The sequence below is a fragment of the Aulostomus chinensis genome, chromosome 8 (assembly GCF_037954235.1).
Source record: "Aulostomus chinensis isolate RoL2024-O1b breed Wild chromosome 8, RoL_Achi_v1.0, whole genome shotgun sequence".
NCBI lineage: Eukaryota > Metazoa > Chordata > Actinopteri > Syngnathiformes > Aulostomidae > Aulostomus > Aulostomus chinensis.
Genome location: NC_141327.1, coordinates 8,627,580 through 8,647,973, shown reverse-complemented (window position 1 = coordinate 8,647,973; position 20,394 = coordinate 8,627,580). Strand labels below are relative to the sequence as shown.

General features: G+C 42.1%; 1 protein-coding gene across 1 annotated transcript in view; it reads left to right on the top strand.

Annotated features, from left to right (window-relative positions):
• The first annotated feature begins 204 nt into the window (after positions 1 to 204).
• Positions 205 to 20,394, top strand: part of rgl3a (ral guanine nucleotide dissociation stimulator-like 3a) — a 34,004-nt gene continuing 13,814 nt past the window's right edge. The window contains 11 exon segments of the mRNA XM_086210010.1: positions 205 to 371; positions 1,043 to 1,296; positions 11,516 to 11,805; positions 13,202 to 13,246; positions 13,485 to 13,654; positions 14,553 to 14,611; positions 14,613 to 14,699; positions 14,780 to 15,091; positions 15,184 to 15,263; positions 15,467 to 15,551; positions 17,969 to 18,037. Coding sequence (XP_086066136.1) covers positions 1,114 to 1,296; positions 11,516 to 11,805; positions 13,202 to 13,246; positions 13,485 to 13,654; positions 14,553 to 14,611; positions 14,613 to 14,699; positions 14,780 to 15,091; positions 15,184 to 15,263; positions 15,467 to 15,551; positions 17,969 to 18,037 — 1,380 coding nt within the window. The 5' untranslated portion in view covers positions 205 to 371; positions 1,043 to 1,113.

Here is a 20,394-nt window from a genome sequence, read left to right as displayed (position 1 = left end):
GTCCTGGTAAAAATGACTCCAAGGTTCCTTGCAGTTGTACTTTGGGTCAGGGTGATGCCATCTAGAGTTGCGAAATGGTTGTGGATAGGAGCTGCCATTAGCATGTGACATAATTATAGATTGCAGTCAAGCAAGGAGGAGGCCATTCCATACACACACACACACACACAATCACACAAACACACACACACTCACGCACACAAACACACACATTCTCTCTCTCTCTCTCTCTCTCTCTCTGTATCACTCACTAATTTCATAACAAGCATTATCCACCCACAATACCAAAGAACAATTGGTCTACTCTAGATGATTTAGGCTGGATGAAAACAGCTCTCAACAAGCCAGGATTAAACGAATTAAAGTTTCAGGTAAGTAACATAAAATTTTCTTATTTTAGCATCTTTTGAGTCGTATTATGTTTTTTTTGGGAAGTTCCAGACATCACCTCTCTTTGAGTCTTAGGCTCTCTCTTGAATCAAAGTAAATTGTCAATAATTTATGATTTTATATATATATATATATATATATATATATGCATTGACCTAGAAATTAGTTTTGTGTCATAGTTCTCATATTTTCATAATGCAGCTTTTGAATAACCATTTGAAACTCCTAAGAGGCTCTTATAAATAAACTTTAAAAAAAAACACAAAAGTATCCTCTGCTACATTGCTGTCTTTTTGTCTGATTTCTATTCACAACCAAATATAAAGTTCTGTTGATTATAGAGAAATGCGTTTCTTTGTCCTTCAATTATATGACTTGATTGGGCTGATTAACATCATTTTCAAAGTTGACACACTGAAAACATTAATCCTGTTTTTATCTCTAGCGCATTAAATCATATTATGATTTTTTTTAACGCCTAAATTCGACCACTGACCTAGTTTTTTTAAAAGTGTTGGTACGTTTTGTGTAATTGCTGTCAATAGGTGGTTTTGTTTAACCTCGGTCTGATGACCTGGACGCTGCTTTAGAAACAAAGACCATGATTCTGTGAGGAAATAGGTCTGATTTTTTTTTTATGTTCTCCTCTCAGAAATAGATGAGGTAGCAAGTGTGAGAGCTTTCTGGCGAGGTGTGTGGGCCTGTAGCGTGACACGTTTGGAGATGAGGACTGTTCTACCATTGTGTGGAGGAGATGATGAAGTGGAGTCACGCAGCCTTCGCTCCAGGGTGGGCAGGCTCAAAAAGCTTCTGTGGCCGTGTCAGGCTGTGGACATCCATGTGGACACAGAGCCTGGCGTATGGCTTCGAAGCTTTCAGGTGTTGGATACTTATGGATGGTGTGAGGTGAGCTGGTTTTCTAGCCACATTAATCAGCTTTCAGGGGAATGGGCTGCTCTGTAATGTGGTTGTCTTATGTGTTGTTTGAATGGTATCACACACTATGTTATATGTCATAGCTTTGTGTTCATATTTCAACATACTTTGAACTCATTTTGATTCCTCAAAACTAGGTTCCGACTGATACAAATTTTTTGGGGGTGATGCTGATTTTGATATTAGGAAATAAAAAACTATGACAACCGACATATTGTCCAATTAAATTTTTTACATTTTTTTATGTAAAAAGACAAAATGCCTACTTTGATGGCTTAAATGTAGTTCCAAACACTTGCTACAAAGATTTAAATTGAAGGGCAACACCCACTCTCATCTCAGCAAACAAAGAGGTCCCCCTGATAGTGTCAACATTTACAAAATAATACATTTAGTAATGGAAGAGGAGGCAGATTGATTCTAAGCAAAAGGGCCAGACAAAGAATGGTTCAGAAGACCCTTCATGGAGAATAAGAGGAAGAGTCTGTTTACCAAGTCTGGAGGGTTGCCAGGGCCCTGCCCTGGAGCCAGGCCCGGGGTAGGAGCCGGACCCTCTCACCCTAGGTCATAGGTCTATGATCTGTTGTATTGTTGTATATCATTTGATCTGCGGCCGTATGTTTTGAATACTCGGGTGAAGAGAGGAGCTGAGCTGCCAACTGATCACCATCTGGTGGTGAGTTGGATCAGGTGGCAGGGGAAAACGCCATGCAGACCTGGTAGGCCCAGATGAGTGGTGAGGGTCTGCTGGGAACGCCTGGCAGAAGAACCTGTCAAGATGATCTTAAATTTCCACCTCTGGCAGAGCTTCAACCGCATCCCGGGGGCAGCCGGGGACATGGAGTCCAAACGGACACTGTTTTGCTCTGCCATTGTTGAGGCGACTGTTGTGAGCTGTAGCCCCAAGGCTGCTGGTGTTAGTTGCGGCAGTAATCCCCGAACCCACTGATGGACACCATAGGTAAGGAGAGCCGTTGGGCTGAAGAAGGAGGCCTACAGGGCGTGGTTGGTCTGTGGGTGATTGGTGATTAATAAATAAAAGAAATATATTGCACAGTAATGTATTGTCCATATGCGAATTATGCCTTGAGAAAGAAGTGGCCCTGAAAGCCATCTCGATATTGTCCATGGGTGGGAGGGGGGGGGGGGGGTATTTTGCATTTAGCAGTCTGATGGCAAGGGGGAAGTAACTGTTTCTGAGTCTGGCTGTTCTGCCATACGCCAGGTGGGAGAACAGTCCATGCTGGGGGTGGGTGGGGTCAGAGTGGATCCGGTGGGCTCTGGATAGGCAGCGGTTGTCTGCTATGTCCCGGATTAGGTGGAGCGGGGTCCCGAAAATCTTTTCCGCTGTCCTCACCACTCTCTGCAGAGATGGCCAGTCTGAGGCCCTGCAGCTCCCAGACCAGACGGAGATGCAGCTGGTCAGCAGGCTCTCGATGGTCCCTCTGTAGAAGGTGGTTAGTATTGGAGGGGGGAGGGAGGCTCTTCTCATCTGTTGCAGGAAGTGCAGGTGCTGCTGTACCTTCTTCGCCAGGGAGGAGGTGTAGAGTGACCAGCTGAGGTTGTCGGTGATATGCACCCCCTGGTACTTGGTTGTGCTCATGACTTCCACGTCTGTGTCGTTGATGCAGAGGGGCATGTGGCTGGGTCTGGATCTCCTGAAGTCTACGATGATCTCTTTGGTTTTGTCGACATTCAGGGCCAGGTTGTTCACCTTACACCAGTCCACAAGATGTTGCACTTCCTCCCTGTAAGCCAGTTTGTTGTTGTCCTGAATGAGGCCCACAACTGTTGTGTCGTCCGCATACTTCAGGATGTGGTTGCTGCTGTACCTGGGGCGACAGTCGTGGGTCATCAGGGTGAACAACAGTGGGCTCAGAACACATCCCTGGGGGGAGCTGGTGTTCAGCGAGATGACACTGGATGTGTTGTTACCCACTCGGACAGACTGGGCTCTGTCAGTGAGGAAGTCCAGCAGCCAGTTGCACAGGGAGGTCTTGAGGCCCAGGGGCTCCAATTTGCATACCAGGTCCTGGGGGATGATCGTATTGAAAGCTGAGCTGAAGTCCAGGAACAGCATCCGTACATGGGTGTTCTTCTCCTCCAGGTGCTCCAGGCTCAGGTGGAGAGCAGTGGAGATGGCATCCTCAGTGGAGCGGTTAGGCTGGTATGCAAACTGGAACGGGTCGAATGATGGGGGGAGTATGGAGATGATGTGGTCCTTAACTACACTCTCGAAGCACTTCATGATGGTGGATGTGAGTGCAACGGGACTAAAGTCGTTAAGGCATGTGATGGCTGGTTTCTTGGGCACTGGAATTATTGTGGCTGACTTGAAACATGGGGGGGGGGGACGGACAGACTGGTTCAGTGAGGTGTTGAATATGTCTGTGAGCACGTGGGCCAGCTGGTCTGCACATTCCTTGATCAGCCGTCCTGGAATGTTGTCAGGGCCTCCAGCTTTCTGTGTGTTGACCTTCCTCAGGGCTCTCCGCACTGCAGTGGTTTCGAGCCTGAGTGCCTGTTCATCGGGGTGGGGGGTAGCTTTCCTCGCAGGGTTGTTATTTAGAGCTTCAAACCTTCCGAAGAAGTTATTTAGTTCATTGAGGAAGCCAATGTCATCCTGGTGGGGTGTGTGTGTGCCTTTGTAGTCAGTGACAGTCTGGATGTCCTGCCACAGTTGTCTGGTGTTGCCGGGGTCCTGGAAGAATCCTTGGATCTTCTGACTGTGGGTGCGCTTTGCTACTCTGATGGCACGGTTCAGACTTACCCTTGCTGATCTGAGTGCCAGATTAGATAGCCAGATAGCTGACTGGTACCAGAGGGCCAAGCGGTTTGCAGCCTTGGCAGTTGCTGAGGCATGGACGATGACTATCTTTTAGGTCTTAAAAAGTTCTGGCAAACTGCCCATCGCCTCGGGGCGGCAACTTGCTCACACTGTCTCTGGTGGGAGTGGGAGGGTGTTGATGTAAACTGGGGAGACAGTCAAACGCTGGAAGGAATACTTGGAGGAACTCAATCCCACTAACATGTATTCCATGGAGGAAACAGAGGTGGGGCAGGACTTTGGAAGGGGTCGTCTCATCTCCGGGGCAGAAGTCTCAGAGGCAGTGAAACAACTCCGCGGTGGCAGAGCTTTGGGGGTCGATGAGATCTCGGTATCTCAAGGCTCTGGATGTTGTAGGGTTGTCGTGGCTGACATGTCTCTGCAACAATGCATGGACATCGGGGGCAGTGACTTTGGAGTTGCAGACTGGGGTGGTGGTCCCCATCTTTAAGAAAGGGGATCAGAGGATGTTTTCCAACTACTGGGGGATCACACTGCTCAGCCTCCCTGGAAAGGTCTATGCCAGGGTACTGGAGAGGAGGGTCAGGTCCATAGTTGAACCTCAGATCGAGGAGGAGCAATGTGGTTTTTGTCCTGGCCATGGGAACCGTGGATCAGCTCTTTACCCTCGCTAAGGTACTGAGAGGTGCATGGGAGTTTGCCCAACCAGTCTGCATTGTGCTTTGTGGATTTGGAGAAAGCTTATGATCGTGTTCCCTGGGTCATCCTGAGGGGGGTACTCCAGGAGTGTGGGGTGGATGGCCCCATACAAAGCTTTTTGCAGATGACACGGTCCTCTTAGCGCCATCAAACCACGACCTCCAGTTCGCAGGTGAGTGTAAATTGGCTGGGATGAGAATTAGCACTTCCAATCTGAGACCATGATCCTCAATGGTCCAGAAAAGAGTGGCCTGCCCACTCTGGGTCGGGGGGATCACGAGTGAGGGTCGGATGGAGTGGGAGATTGACAGGTGGATTGGGGCGGCGTTCGCAGTGATGCGAGCACTAAACCAGTCTGTTTTGGTGAGAGGGAGCTAAATCAAAAGGCAAAGCTCATGATTTGCTGGTCAATCTACGTTCCAACCCTTACCTATGGTCATGAGCTTTGGGTCATGGAAATTGCCAATACAAGCGGCTGAAATGAGTTTCCTCCGCTGACTGGCTGGGCTCTCCCGTAGAGATAGGGTGAGAAGCTCAGACATTTGGGAGGGACTCAGAGTAGAGCCACTGCTCCTTCATGTAGAGAGGAGTTAGTTGAGGTGGGCATCTAATGATGATGCCTCCACTGGGAGGAGGGTGGGGGCTAAGTCAGGACACGCTCGAGCAATTATATCCCTCGGCTGGCCTGAAAACGCCTCGGGTTTCCCCCTGAAGAACTGTTGGAAGTGGCTGGAGAGAGGGCTGTCTGGGTTTCCTTGCTGAGGCTGCTGCCCCGCAACCCCGACCTGGATGAGCAGAAGATGATGACGAAATAGAATTCATGGTAGGGCTGTTACTAGTGTGCATTACATTGCACAGTGTCTAATTAAGAGAGTAAGTGTAAAAGACTAAATATACATCTGTAGGTTAGATGCAGGTGGATAAACAGCATCATAAAAGTCTCTGGTAAAACATGATTTGAAATGCGCCTCTTGGATGTCCTCTCAAAATGCATTCACGTTTTCTTTCCTCCACTTCAACTAGAAACTCTTTCCCACAATGTTTTTGCATGGCAATGAAGCATTATCCTTATTTGCCCCAGTCTCATCTGGTCTGGTAGCATGCAGCTGCCTGAATGAGCACAATATTACTTTGAGGTACTGTAACATTACTGTTACATCATTCATCATGCCGTGACAGACGCAATTAAATAGTTTAGCAAGGGAGCAAATATTTATGCTAGGTTATCCTAACTTTCTTTAGCTTGCTATAATATCATGTCACGCTCAACTGATAATACTGTATCAGTGAAGCGTGACAGAGGCACACCATGGGAAATGAGAAACTTGTTATTTTTTTATTTCACAAACTAGTTATTATAAACTTACCATTGAGGCAAACTGCTCGGTTTCAGTTTGCATGCGCTGTTGGCTTTCCATACTTTACGCGACTTCACTCTCTGTGGGGTTGCTGTGGAGCGTGACATGAAAGAAGTCAAAGCGCCCTCTACTTGATAAACAGGGACATTATTTCTAAGAAAACACCATATTATGGCATTTTAGACTGAAAATTACATGTTAAAATCAGCATCAATCGGCCAACTTTTGCTCGAATGGCTATAATCAGCCAATTAAATTGACCGGACGACTAATCGGTCAGGCCCGACTCAAAACATACTACTACTGTCCCGTCTGAGCTTTGTGTAAATTTCTCTCTGAAAGGCATGAGTGGTCATTTGTTGGGGCAAGTTAAATGTCATCTCCAGGAGATTCTGACATTGACATTAAACTTTGTCAGCTTTCTATATTTTGGATTTACCTTAAATGTTGTCTTGATTTAAACCAAAAGGCTGCTTGAAAACTAACGGATTTAAGATTTGTGAAATGACCAGTTTTTGAATATATAGTATGACTCATATAATCCTGTCATCAGCCTCACTAATTAGACCACAAGACAAATTCAAAGCATTGCATGTTCTGATCTATAAAATGTAAAAAACACAATGAATTTTAGAGAAATACGCTCATCCATCCATCCATCATTTTTGGTGTCAAATTGATGGATTATATACCCTTCAGTCTCAAACCATCTCAAAACTTAAACACACATAACCAAACCATTCTTTCCCTCCAGATGTTTTTAATTGATAAGATGTATTCCCCCAAAAAATGGACTGTCTCAGCCTCACATCCTCCAAAACTTGTAGTTCTTCCTCTATGTATGTTCTGGTTCTAATAGATCAGTCAGTATCTTGATTTTTCCAGAGGTAATCCTTCACGTTCTCTCTTACAAGGTTGGCCAAGATTAGTAGCAGAAGTCGCTCTTCTAGTCATCAAAAAACACTTTGTGTTGTTGATCAAATTAACACTTGGACAATTTAGCGTACTGTATCAAATCACTGCGCCCATCAGGAATGTAGTTTGGGGTCTTATTCTAAAATGACACCATCTTGTAATTCTCAACAGTTTTTTTAGTGCATGTAATGCACACCTATAAATCCACTGATTAATGTAGGCAAAGACTGTTTTGGAGAAAGTGTATTTGATGACTGTCTGATTCTTTAGCACTAAAAAAAATGACAGGACAATTTGGTAGATGTAAGCACAGGTGGTCGTACCTGCTTGGCATTTCTGCCTGACGCACCTCCGACGGTGCCATTGTGCAGACTGCAGAGTCGTCAGCCGGGGAGCCACCCGTCACTGATGTTTCGCTCCATTATCCCCCGGAACATCTCTGGGTGGTGGAGCAGCGACAGGGACGTCTCCCTGCCGCCGGTATAATTTAGTTATATAAGAAAATAGCATTTATATCTATTGTGCAGCATTTTTCCATGTAAATGAACATCTCTTACAGTACATTGAAGCACTTGCCAAACAAGTCCATACAATCTACATTAAGCTCATCACTGCCAGGTAAATGTTTCTTCATTTCACAATATATAGGGCTGGTGTCTGTGGTGAAATGCTTGGTGGCGTTACTAGTGCACTTATTTGTTTTCCTCATATTCCTATAGGTGCATTTCCAATTTAAGATTCCAGTACGTAACATTTTCAGGATACTACTCAGGTGTGTTCTGACGTAATTTTTCTTGCATGCATACCTCCACTCTTTGCTGTGACATTGTCATCCATTCATGTTACTAATCGGCACTAATTGAGGTCTTTCCTCACTTTGTCTCTCTTGTTCAAACAGCGTGTGGCATGGGAACACGATAGAGAAACTCATTAGAAAAATAAAAGGCTCATCCAATCTGCCCTGCCAGTCTCTATACTTGTTAAATGTATGTTCAACAGAACCAAAAGCTCTTCATTTTAAATTTATTTTTCTCCAAATTTTGCTTTCTAGAGTTATTTTTCAGGTCACAACAGACCAGTTTCATGTAGTATGTCTTCACCACAGGCAGAATCTGAACGTGTCCTGACCGGATTCTATCAAGGAAGCTATTCTGAAATACTCTGCTCCCTGCCCAACATGTTGCTGTTAGCCTAAAAACAGCTTCCTACTTCAAGCTGACAGAAACGTTACCTCCTCCTGTAAATACTATCATTGATGTTTTATACGAAAAAGCTCCCTGGCCTTTTCTTGATCCCGACATAGAGCTTGAGGACTCTGGATAAATTTGAATGCCTGATATTTACTATTTTGTGTAAGCTGTGTTTAACTATTGTGTAATGTAGACAAATTTATATATATATTTGCTTAAACTGTAGTTAAATTTATACATACATTCACTTAAAATAGAATGTAGGATACACAAGGTAGTTGTAATAAAGATGTTTCTGTGACAGTTCCCAAAGAGGTAGGAAAGGTTCCAACACTGTATTTAGTTCATCAATGTATTTCTTTAGTGTTAGTAGCGGTACCGGGATCTCCTGCTCATGCATACCAGGCAGAATCGATGACTTAGCTACAAGTCACCTTATTTGACCTCTTGAACATCTGGAAGTAGTAAAAGGTGTTTTACAAAGGGGTCCTACAAATCTCCAAAGCACCAGGATTAGTTGGTGCCATTGCGACTCTAGGAAGGAACTTATAAATACTGGAGACAACACAGATAGACATTCCAAGATATAAGACAACAGAAAAACACTTACTATCAGCAGTGAAGCACAGACCAGACTGTTTAGAGTGGACAGGTGAAAAGGTCACAACAGGGAATAGCGGGAGTGTAGCTCATGCTAGCATCACTCCCTCAAGCCAATTAAGTCAGAACAGAGTCCACAAGAATTTCTATGGTAGGATGAGGCCATGAAAGATAAGAGCATGGCCGTGAATCGGAAAGAGGTTTTAATCTTTACAGCTGCAACAACAAGGCCATGATGGACCAAAAGGGACTGGCATGGGGTCAGACAGAAGATCCTGCAACAGACATGAAGATCAAAAATACACACTTGCACGCAGAAGCGATCACATAAGCACCTCCCCTGTAACACATAAAAACTGGAGAGGATAGTTAGATCGTTGGACTTCTTGCCCCAACGCCAGGGACGACGCATCTGCGTATGCTGTCTCCAGCATAGGGGAAGACGATCTCCAGAGCTCTGTATTCTTTCCTGTTAATCTGAATAAATTCTTTTGAACCAACTGGAAGGTGTCCTCTCCGGATTTTGAACAGCGCAATACATATACTCTGTGGGTCCTTCTGATTGATTAATGATGACTTGTTGAAAAATTCGTACAGTAAAAATATTTTTCTCTTTAAGGATGAAAGAATTGTTTGGATTAAGAATTGTTTGGTTTCTCTGCAGTGAAAGATGGATATTAAACTTTTTTGAAACGTATTTAATTATGAATTTGTTGAAAAGATGATCAGACATATTTTCATCAATCAGTGTCTTCAACTGAAAATACTGACTTAGAGGCTCATTCCATCTCTGTACATCAATGACAAAAGAGATGAGCAGGTGAAGGCAAGAAAACAGTGTAATTTACTTCCATTACCACCACCACCCACAATTATAGTGCAGTAAGTAATATATGACCATTCAAAAAAATATACAGTATAATGAAGGTACAAAATTTGCAAATACTTCCTGCAATACACCCTGGTAAGTGGGTAGGGTCCTGAATAGCCATTATCCTTGGTATCAGCTCCTCTTCCTTGGTTCCACCGGAAGCACACATTATACTGAAAAATACAAAAAAATAAAAAATAACCATAAAATCTATAAATATGATTCAAACAAAACTGAGGAAAACTTATGTGCCATCCCCAATTAGATCATAGGTCAGCTGATATGATCTCAGGTCACGTTACAAAACCTGTGCGGTCAGGCACAAGCTGACTCAGGGAGAAGGATGCCCGTAACCACGCAGTCTCCAGCACTCTGGATCTTAATATCACATCCTGTGTATTGAAAACCAATTTACCATACATCAAATGTTATTTTACCCATTCTTCAGCGACTGGAGTTCACACCTGTTAGCTAACCTCACCCAAACATTGGGACCTCCCTCCCTCCTGCCTCCGTCGTCTTCCTCGATCCTTTTTTAAGCTACTGCGTTTAATCGCGCTTCTTGCCTGAGTTTGATTTTTTTGATGGGAAGATTCATTTTTTTTCTTTATGATCTGCTTTTTTATATTTCCAATGTAAGACATTTTAAAGTCTCGAGTCGGAGAGCACGGTAAACCAGAATGGGAAAATGGCATCTATCGATGGTAGGTTGAAATAACCTTCCTGTTATTTCGCTTCCTGTGTCCTCTGAATTCCTACGGGAAACTCAAATGCACTCAAATAGTGAAAGTCCATTGTGGTCTGCCTTTCTCACTCTGTGTGTGTGTGTGTGTGTGTGTGTGTGTGTGTGTGTGTGTGTGTGTGTTCAAAGCAGGCTGTATCTCTATGGTGTTTGACAGCACAATAAGCTTCTGCCCTGTTGCTTCAATTTTTACATACATGTCAACAATATTTATGAGTACATATCATCAGTCCAGTCCAAGCCTCTGAGGATGGGGTGAGGTTGTATGTTTGACAGCACCTGTTGTTAACTACCCCTAATTTTGCAAGTCTGAGCACATCATTTTTATAGAATAATCAATTTAAGCCTTCATTCTACATTTAGGAGAAGAAAATGAAACAATATTTTTATTCTGTTAACATTCATTATCCAGGCAGCATCCTTGTCAAGGGTATGTGCTCTCTCTGACTGCTTTACAGTCTTACCTGCATTGTGAAATTGTGAATATTGCCACATAAGAATTATTTGTATTTGTTCGAGAAATAAGACTAAAGGAAAAAAAACATAAATCTTTCTGGTACTGGACAAAACAAAAGTAAACACACAGTTGCATTGTCATCAGTCTAGTCACCAGGGGTCTGGGGCAGAGTTCGAGGCAGGGTCAAAAACATAATCTTAAATTTGTATCAAATATCTCTCAAGATATTGGTCCTCATGAAATAACACTTTACAGGCTCTTAGAGATACACAAGTATCACAAGCAGTCAAGAGGGAGCTGAGACTTGCTGAAAAAGCTGCTGTATTCTGTTTTCAGGTGGAATGTTGAAACATTGAGGATGATTTTTGGTCTTCTGCGAAATAGTTACACTGATTGAGAAAAATGTTCAATTGCTGTCAGGTGCTTCTGTATAGCACCTTCAAAGTTAAGTGATTTAACCTCTTTCTGCTATGATTTATGTTACACAAATTTACACAAAGTTAAAGAGTGCATTATAAAGACACAGAGTCAATCAGCAGTTCTTCTGGCCCTTTTGTTCTGCCCCCCAGGACCCTGTGCTAGAGTGGGGAGAGGAGGAAGAAGACGGGGCTGTGTTTAACATTACACTTCGCAGGGAACCTGTCCTGCCAAGCTCAGACAGGGCTGAGCTCCCCACAGCCTTAAATTTCATCCAGTATCATACTGTGAAGGTACGCAGGCTGAAGGCCGCGACCTTGAAATGCCTGGTCACCCATCTGCTGAACCCAGAGTACCAGGAGCCTGACTACACTCACGTGATGCTCTCCACCTACAGAGCCTTCACCTCCACCAGCACCCTTTTTGAGCTGTTGTTTCAGAGGTGAGTGTTTACATTGGGGCTCAGACATGATGTAAACATAAATATGTGAAATGTCTTTTGTGTGTTTTATTTGTATTTCAGTTACTGTTGGTTCTATAATCACGAGAAGTTTCAATGTGACTATAACTTGGTGCCAGAGTAACATAACTTCCTTTCTGGAACAAGCTTGCTGTTGTGAACTTTCAATGTCACAACAGACGTGTTCTGTTCATTGTTTCTGTTTCTAAGGCCTTGTTCAGACTGCCAGCAAATCAGATTTTTTTTTCTTAAATCAGATTTTTTTTAAACTATTCTGTTATTTACAAGTGATGAGATCAGATTTGCTGTGCTCAGAGATCACAAACCTAACTTCAAGACACAATGTCCATGGGGAATTAGACAAAAATGCAAGACCCTTTGAAGTCCTACGCACCTTTAGAAATACACTTGGAATCAGATTTTAAACCATCTCCAAATGTGGTTTGGGTGAGACTTGCAAAAAACTTTTTTATGCTATCAAGACTGTCTACAATCAGTGTATAGGTGGCTCAGAGTTTCCATGGAGGATTGCGTATTTTTTTCCAGTTAAGTTTGAAGTTTTCATGAGTTTGGTGAGAAAGTGGCATATGTCACCTAGAGTTGTTAGTCTCGATTATTTCTTTATAGCTCACCAATAATGAATGCTCCGTAAAAGGCTGGCTTCGTAAAACTGGTTGTGAGAGCTGTAGTTCAGTTATTTGTCAAACAATGACCCTCATATCAGCTGTGCTGGTGACAACAGGTCTCCTTGGAGCTCTATGAGAGGTCAGTCTAAGGACAACCTTGGAAAAGTCTTTTCCTTCCTTTTGCCAATAGGAAACTTTACAGCATGCAACAAGTTGTTTCTTAAATAGACCACTACCTGTTCTGTATCACCATGATTGCTGTGAAAATTAAACAATATATATCTTTTTTAAAAACACAAACTCTAACTTCAGATATTTTACTTTGCTATTTGTCTTCGCCTTTTAAATTGATTTCTAGAAAAATGTGATTTTGAGTTTGTTTTCTTGTCTTCTTTGGTAAAACTCAAGTGCCACTTTTATGTGGTCCATTTGAATGCCTAGAGGAGAATTACACCGTTCTAAATCCATTATTTTGCCTTTCATTTCTTGTAGCAAATGATACTTTGACATGTATTTATGGTCTTTATTTTTCAAGTGAACACATAGTCTCAAGTCACAGTTTTTCTGCAATCAGCGGGGTTTAGAAGTGATACAGTTTATTAACACAGAATGAACATTTATTGAAGATCAGTCTTGAGATCTTTCATAGTTTAAGGGATGTTTTTATTGTCCCATGGTACCATGTTGTCCCTACATGTGACTATAATTTTGTACATTCAGCTGACAGGTGATTGTGTGTCCTGCTTCTGCAGAGATGATTCTACCAACAACCCGGACAGCACTGTGACCCAGCACAGGTGAGTGCAGTTTGTCTGTGGTTAACAGAGCTTTATCATTAGTCCTGAATATGTTTTAATTATTTGGTTCACATATATATTGTTTTCCCAAAGTTAATTAGGGCCTGAGCCAGAAGGCACTTCTGGCGAAGACCCTATTATTATAGTATTACATTTTAAAAATGTTTTCCTCATATGTTCAATCAGCACAAACCAGGACATTACCATAGTTATTCAATCTAATTCTTGTTCCCCTCAGCACTTTACCTGCAGTGACCAGTCTGTGGCTGAAGGAATACAGTGCAGACTTCGATGAACATCCTCAGTACCAAGGTCTCAGACTGTTGTGTGGTCATTCGCGCCATCGCCTCTGCCTGGCACACTTGTCTCAGACTGCTGAGAGCCTGCTGAAAAGACTACAGGAACAAGGTAGAGATTATAAAAAGCACTATAGAAATTTGACATGAGACTTCTCTGATAGAGAGCAACAGCATGGTACCTCACCTGAACTGCTGGTTCATGCTGCTCCTCTGAGTTCATCTGATGGTTTAAAGTAGTGCTTTAACAATTTGTTTAAGTGTGTATTGGCAATTATATTGGACCATATTAAGTTTGTAATGTGAGAAATGAATGGTATCATGATTCTACTTGCTTATAATGGAAAACGCAGAGGGTATTGATAGTTTTGAAATGTTTATTTCACAACTGACAAATGTGAAGTAGCACAAATATACACAAATTTAACTTTGTACTCAACTATTTGCAGATTAACTTGATATTTGAAAAAAATGAGTCAATGAAATGTTTTTCTTCTTGAAAGTAAAGGGATTTCTGCTGCGTTGTTCCCCATCGTATGTTAATCAGTGATTTCAATGTTAGAGAAAACTTTCTGTAAGGGCGGTCGATACCATCAGAGATTTTGATACAAGACTGTATTGCCAAGGGACGTAGCGACTTTACTGTAAATTTGATTGCCTTTCTGTTCAAGATCTCAAAAAATTGTTACCATGAGTTCAGTGTCTACTTGTTCAGTTGTTTTGCTGCTTTGTTGAGTCTGTTAATGTTTCATACAGCAGCTGTACTGGTGTATTTAACATTAACAGACTCCGCACTCAGGAGGATAGGTTATCACATTCACTAAAATTAGATAGAAAATTGCAGCCCTTTTTGTGTGAATGTAATTGCACAGGCTGACTTCACAAGAGCAGTTAGATTCATTGTGCTGCCCTATTTAAACCTCTGTGGTTATCTCTTGAATATGACAATGATTGTGCATGTGTTTGTTAAGCAGCCTGTTTATATGTCATTTGTAATGTGTGTTTGACAGATGGCAGTCAGGCTTCTTCAGAGCACACCAGGGGGTCATTGCTGCAGGAGCAAAGAGGAGAGCTTCCTTCTAAGCACAAACACAACCTCAGCTTTCTTTACCTTCCCTGTGAGGGATGTGGCAGAACAGCTTACCAGAGTGGATGCAGTAGGTATTAGCTCTTTCTCCACTCATTTCTTCTCAGTAACTTCTTTCTCCTTAGCTTGTCCGTCTCAGTTCTCCCACAGGAACTGTTTGTCAAAGTGGTACCCTTCCACTGCCTAGGCTGTGTCTGGTCACAGCGTGACAAGAAGGAAAACCGAAACCAGGCCCCCACAATCCGCGCCACGATCTCCCAGTTCAATGCTGTTACCAATTGTGTTATCACATCACTTCTCTGCGCATCCTCTCCCAGCTCCTCCACTTCCTCCCCCATCTCATCTCCTTTCTCCCCCTCTGCCTTACTATACACTTCACCTGTCCCAGGCACAACTTGCTACTCACACACAAGCCCTGCCCACAGAGCACACATCATTGAGAGGTGGATCGCTGTTGCACAGGTTAGGTGGAAAATCATCTAATTTTAGTCATCGTTAAATCATAAATGTGCTCAACTCTGTTAGAATCTGTGTGCTTTTTTGCAGGATTACAGACATCTTTGCGGGCAATTCTTTCTGCACTACTATCCAATGCGGTGTTTCGTCTCAAGAAGACCTGGGCGTCTGTCAGTAGGTGAGCATAGGTATTCTGTTAATATCCACATGAAGTTTGCTGAGAGTAACTAAAGGATTGAAAATAATACCTAAACTAAAATATTTTGAATAAGTTCTAATTGCCCTTTTTTGAGATTCCATCATGCAAGCAATTTGCTCAAGGTGAGTAGTAACCCTACAAACAAAAGAATACACCATCAAACGGTTTATGTTTTGTTTCAGGGAAAGCATGGCCGCCTTTGATCATCTGTGTGAAACTTTCCCTGATGAGAACTGTGGTCTGACCAGCAGAGAGATCCTGGTAGAGGTAACAAATTGTATTTTGTGATGCTTACATGGGAAAATGGATTCTCCCTTTGACTGAGGAACTGAGAAAAAGTTGAAGTAAAGTTTTAGCGATTTCTGAACAAAAAAACAGAATGCATTGTAATTGATTACCAATGCATTTTCATCTTTTACCATATGGTAGATGGTGTGATTTAGTTAAGTTGTACAAAGGGTTACATGGAATGTGTCAACATATCCCTCTCCTAATCCTTGCATGCATTTTGTAACTGTGCACACAAAACCTCAAACACTTGATTTCATGACCCAGCTTTTCTTTTACTTGAATTATTTGGCTTGATGCCGCCTTTATTCTGAGAGTTGCTTTTTGTGAAAAAAACACCTGATATAGTTGTCTGTTTAGTGATATTGCTTTTATCAGCAGCCCAGTTCCTATACAAAACTTGAAAGGCCATTGTTAAGAAGTTATCCAGTCCAAACCCCTTGTAACCCTGGAACACTAATGTCAAGTGATTTTCACCCACACAATTCTTGTCATGTGATTTTCATTGTGTTGCTGCTGTCCCCCATGGTACCTTTTTTTCATTTTATGTGACTTTGCGTATTGGGAAATTAAAGAAGCATACAGTGTTGTACTTTAATATATTTTGATAAAAACTATATTTTATCAGGAATTTTATATAGGGTAAAATATACCTGACGTTAGTGATGGTGTTTTACTAATTTTGTTGACTAATTTAAATGTGAGTGTTCTAAGGTTAATTATAGTGTTGCACAGGGGAATGTTACAGGGCCCTTGTTGTTTTTACTACTGTTTGTTGAATAGGTGTGTTTTGGCCTATTCTTATGATTTACTTTTACACTTTGATGATACTTCATTACTATTATGAAACAAGTTGTGAGCTGTGGAGGATAGATGAAGTTTGCAAGGTGGCTTTCATTGGATTGAGTCATATGATGGTACAGCGTATGTGCTATGAGGCTGTCTGCCATCTTCAATTCACAGGAAGGTCCAATTTTCAAGACAATGTTCTTGTTTGATGCAGTGCCCCCAAGAATTACATCAGTGTCATTTTAATGTTTTTTTTTCAAAGAAAATGAGAATAATTTTGTTATAATTAACAATCCTGGTAATATGGCAGATCATATCACAGCCACTCTACCTCTGAGCCATGCCGCCCACACCATATCACGCCATATTGATAGATGATATAAAATTATACCTACTATGTTAGGATATATTGGCAATATTACTCACTCCTTAACTCTCAGATTACACACTATCTTGTCATCCAGGAAAGAAAGAATCCATCAATTCTGGGTCACAAATTAATTTAGAAATCCAACTAATTTCATTATCAGTGTATTGACACTGGGTTGCACGGTGGTGCAGTGGTTGGCACTGTGGCCTCACAGCAAGGAGGTTCCGGGTTCGAGTCCCGGCTCGGGCGCGGGATCTTTCTGTGTGGAGTTTGCATGTTCTCCCTGTGCCTGTGTGGGTTCTCTCTGGTACTCCGGCTTCCTCCCACTGTCCAAAGACATCAAGAGGGGACGAGGCTGATTGATTCTCTAAATTGACCGTAGGTATGAATGTGAGTGTGAATGGTTGTTCGTCTCTGTGTGTTGGCCCTGCGATGGACTGGCGACCTGTCCAGGGTGTAACCCGCCTCTCGCCCGTAGATGCTGGGATAGGCTCCAGCCCCCCCACGACCCTTACTAGTAAGGAATAAGCGGAAGACGACGATGGATGGATGGATGTATTGACACTGTTCTCTTTATTATCAGTTCATGCAGTTCACTTAAAAAAATAAATCATCTTGTGGGTAAAAGAGTTGTACAAATAACCTTGTTTGTTGCAAAATGTTCCTCCAGCTGTTTTTTAGTATCACTTCCTACCAGTGTTTTTTGGTGCCCATCCAGACATTTTTGAGACATGTTACTGCTGTCATATTGTCAATTAATAAAAACAATCAAATACTGATTTTCAACATTTGACATTGTCTGTTCTATTAAAATCAAAATGTTGGTTCATGAGATTGTACATCATTGAATTCTGTTTTTATTTACATTTTACACAACATTCCAACTTTTTCAGAATTGGGTTTTTTAGATAATTACTGTGCTTGCGGCAGCCTTAAAATATGTTATTCCTGTGGGATTTTGCACTACTCACATTTCGCACGAGAGCCTTCACAAGACTGTAAGCTGTAGCTATTTCAAGTGATTGCCTTTTAACACATACGAGTTGTCATTTTGCCTGCACCACAGAGGCATGCTCCTTTCTGCGGAAGCACACTGTTGGCAGGTGCTTAATCATGAGAAGAACAATTATATCACATATCTGCATTTTTTTTTTAATCTCTCACACCTAGCACTCAAACAAATGCCCTGACACACAGGTGTTGTTTAGTCAAAGCTGACATGTTTATTCTGCTGCAGGATGGAAGTCAGCCAGATGGCAGCCTCACCCCAAGGTCTAAGTCCCCCTACCTCTGCTCTGAACAGACGGTAAGACTCACTGCCACACAAAGCTATTATGTGTTTGAAAATAAAGCTTTGGTTCCTCATTTTGTTTTGTTTTCATTTCAAATCAGTTTTATTTGGATTGTGCCATCCATCCATCCATTGTCTACTGCCTATCCTGTTTCGGGTCGGGGGGGGGGCTGGAGCCTATCCTATCAGCCTTCGGGCGAGAGGCGGGGTACACCCCTGGATGGGTTGCCAGTCTATCACAGGGCCAACACATATAGACAGACAATCATTCACACTCACAGCCACACCTACAGTCAATTTAAAGTATCCAATTAGCCTAGTCCCCCACTTGCATGTCTTTAGACTGTGAGAGGAAGCCGGAGTACTCAGAGAGAACCCAAGCAGGCACAGGGAGAACATGCAAACTCCACACAGAAAGATCCCGTGCCCAAGCCAAGGCTCGAACGTGGAACCTTCTTGCTGTGAGGCGACAGTGCTAACCACTGCACCGCTGTGCTGCCCTTGAATTATGCCAGATCACTGAAAAGTTATCTAGTGGCACTTCACAAGAAAAGTACGTCTAGAACCACACTCTTAAATTGATTTAAACCCAACGCTTCCCCATAAAAAGGCACATCTCCATCAGCGGTAACAAAAAAAAGTCCTTTTTAACAGGGATAAACTATCAAGCTGTTGGAGCAGCTATCTGTTTTGAAAGAGAGGGACAGAGACCATGAGAAAAAGAAACGTAAAAGGAAAGACCGTCACAGACCGCTGGGATCCACGAAAGAGACGGATACAATCAGGTGGACAAGGACAGCAAGAAAGACAGAGGGAAGGGGGACAGGGAGATTTAGACACCCAACAAACAGTAACAAGGTTAATAAAATAGCTCAAAATAATAAATACCAAAGACCACAGCAACTAACTCCCACATAATATGATCATTTAAGTGTAGATACAGCACTACTGCTGGTACAAAACAATGCTGATATTGCTTATAATAACACACTCTCACACAGATTTGAGATGCAAGAGAGTAGATTTTAGATGGTGAAAATACGACATGTCATGTTTCTGTTCTTGGGTCATGAATTCTGCTTCTGCTGAAGTTTTCACAAGCTTCAGTTCTCTCTTCTGTCAGTCATGATAGGACAAAAAGGAAAGGGTGTAAAACATGATGTATACAGTGTTTCTCTAAGTGATTTCTGTTTACTTCATCTTAAAGGGCTTTTGTTTGGGAGCCAATTTTGTCTATCAGACTTTCGTCAGCTTTTTTTTACTCCAAAAAGATCATGACTGCCGCAAGGTTGATAAACAGTTAGTTAGACACTATAAACTTATTCCAGTGTATTTTCTTTGACTCAGCAGAGTTTTTGAAATATGAACTAGGGCTGTCACAGTATTAGATATTTACAGGTACTCAATACACAATATTCTTTGCAGGTCTAATTATGTCCACAATAGTAAGAGGGAGAAAAATAAAATAAAATAACATAAAATAAAACAAGGAATAAAAATACCATCCAGCCCAGTTAAATAGAGACAATATTCTCATCTCTCCAAATACATTATAACGGGTGCCCATTTTTCAGGATATAAGTCGGTCTGAAGTCGTAGGGTTGCTGTTATGTGTTCCATGCAGTTTACATCCTTAAGCCTTTGGTACCACTGGTCCAGGGTGGGTGGGTGGGGTTTGAGCCAATTTACTGTGATCATTTTATGTGCAATTAACAGAAGAACCCTTAGCAAAAACACCTGTTTTTTCCCTAAATCAATTTTTGATGCTGTACCCAAAGTCAGTTGCTGTGGTTCAATTGGTCTATTTATTTTTAAAATCTCACTTATTTGTCGTTTCACCTCTTCCCAGAATTTTACCAATTTAGGACAGTCCCAGAAGATGTGGGAAAAGTCCCGTTATGCCACAACCTCTCCAGCACAAGGGGGAACAGTTGCTGTCGTAACTAGCTATTATCAAAGGAGTTTTAACATATCTTACTCTTAACTTCCAGCTGAATTCCCTCCAGGCTGGGCTGCTTAAAAATTTCTGCCAGGGCACCCAAGAACTCTCCCATTCTCCGTCAGCAATCACGGCATTAGATTCCAGTTGCCACTTAGCTTTCACATCCAGTGTATCCATTGAAATGTCCATACGTATTCTGCCGTATATGCAAGATATTGTATTTTTAATGTTCATTTTATTCTCAACTGTCTCAATCCAATATTGTTCAAAATTAGATGGAGCTTCTTTAATATTGTCCCACTCTTTGTGTGTCATCAGATAATGCCGAATTTGAAAATATCTAAATAAATCCTTAGAGTCAATACCGTATTTTGCCTGAAGCTGTGAGAAAGCCTTTAGAGTCCTTCCTTCGAATAACTGATTTATTGTG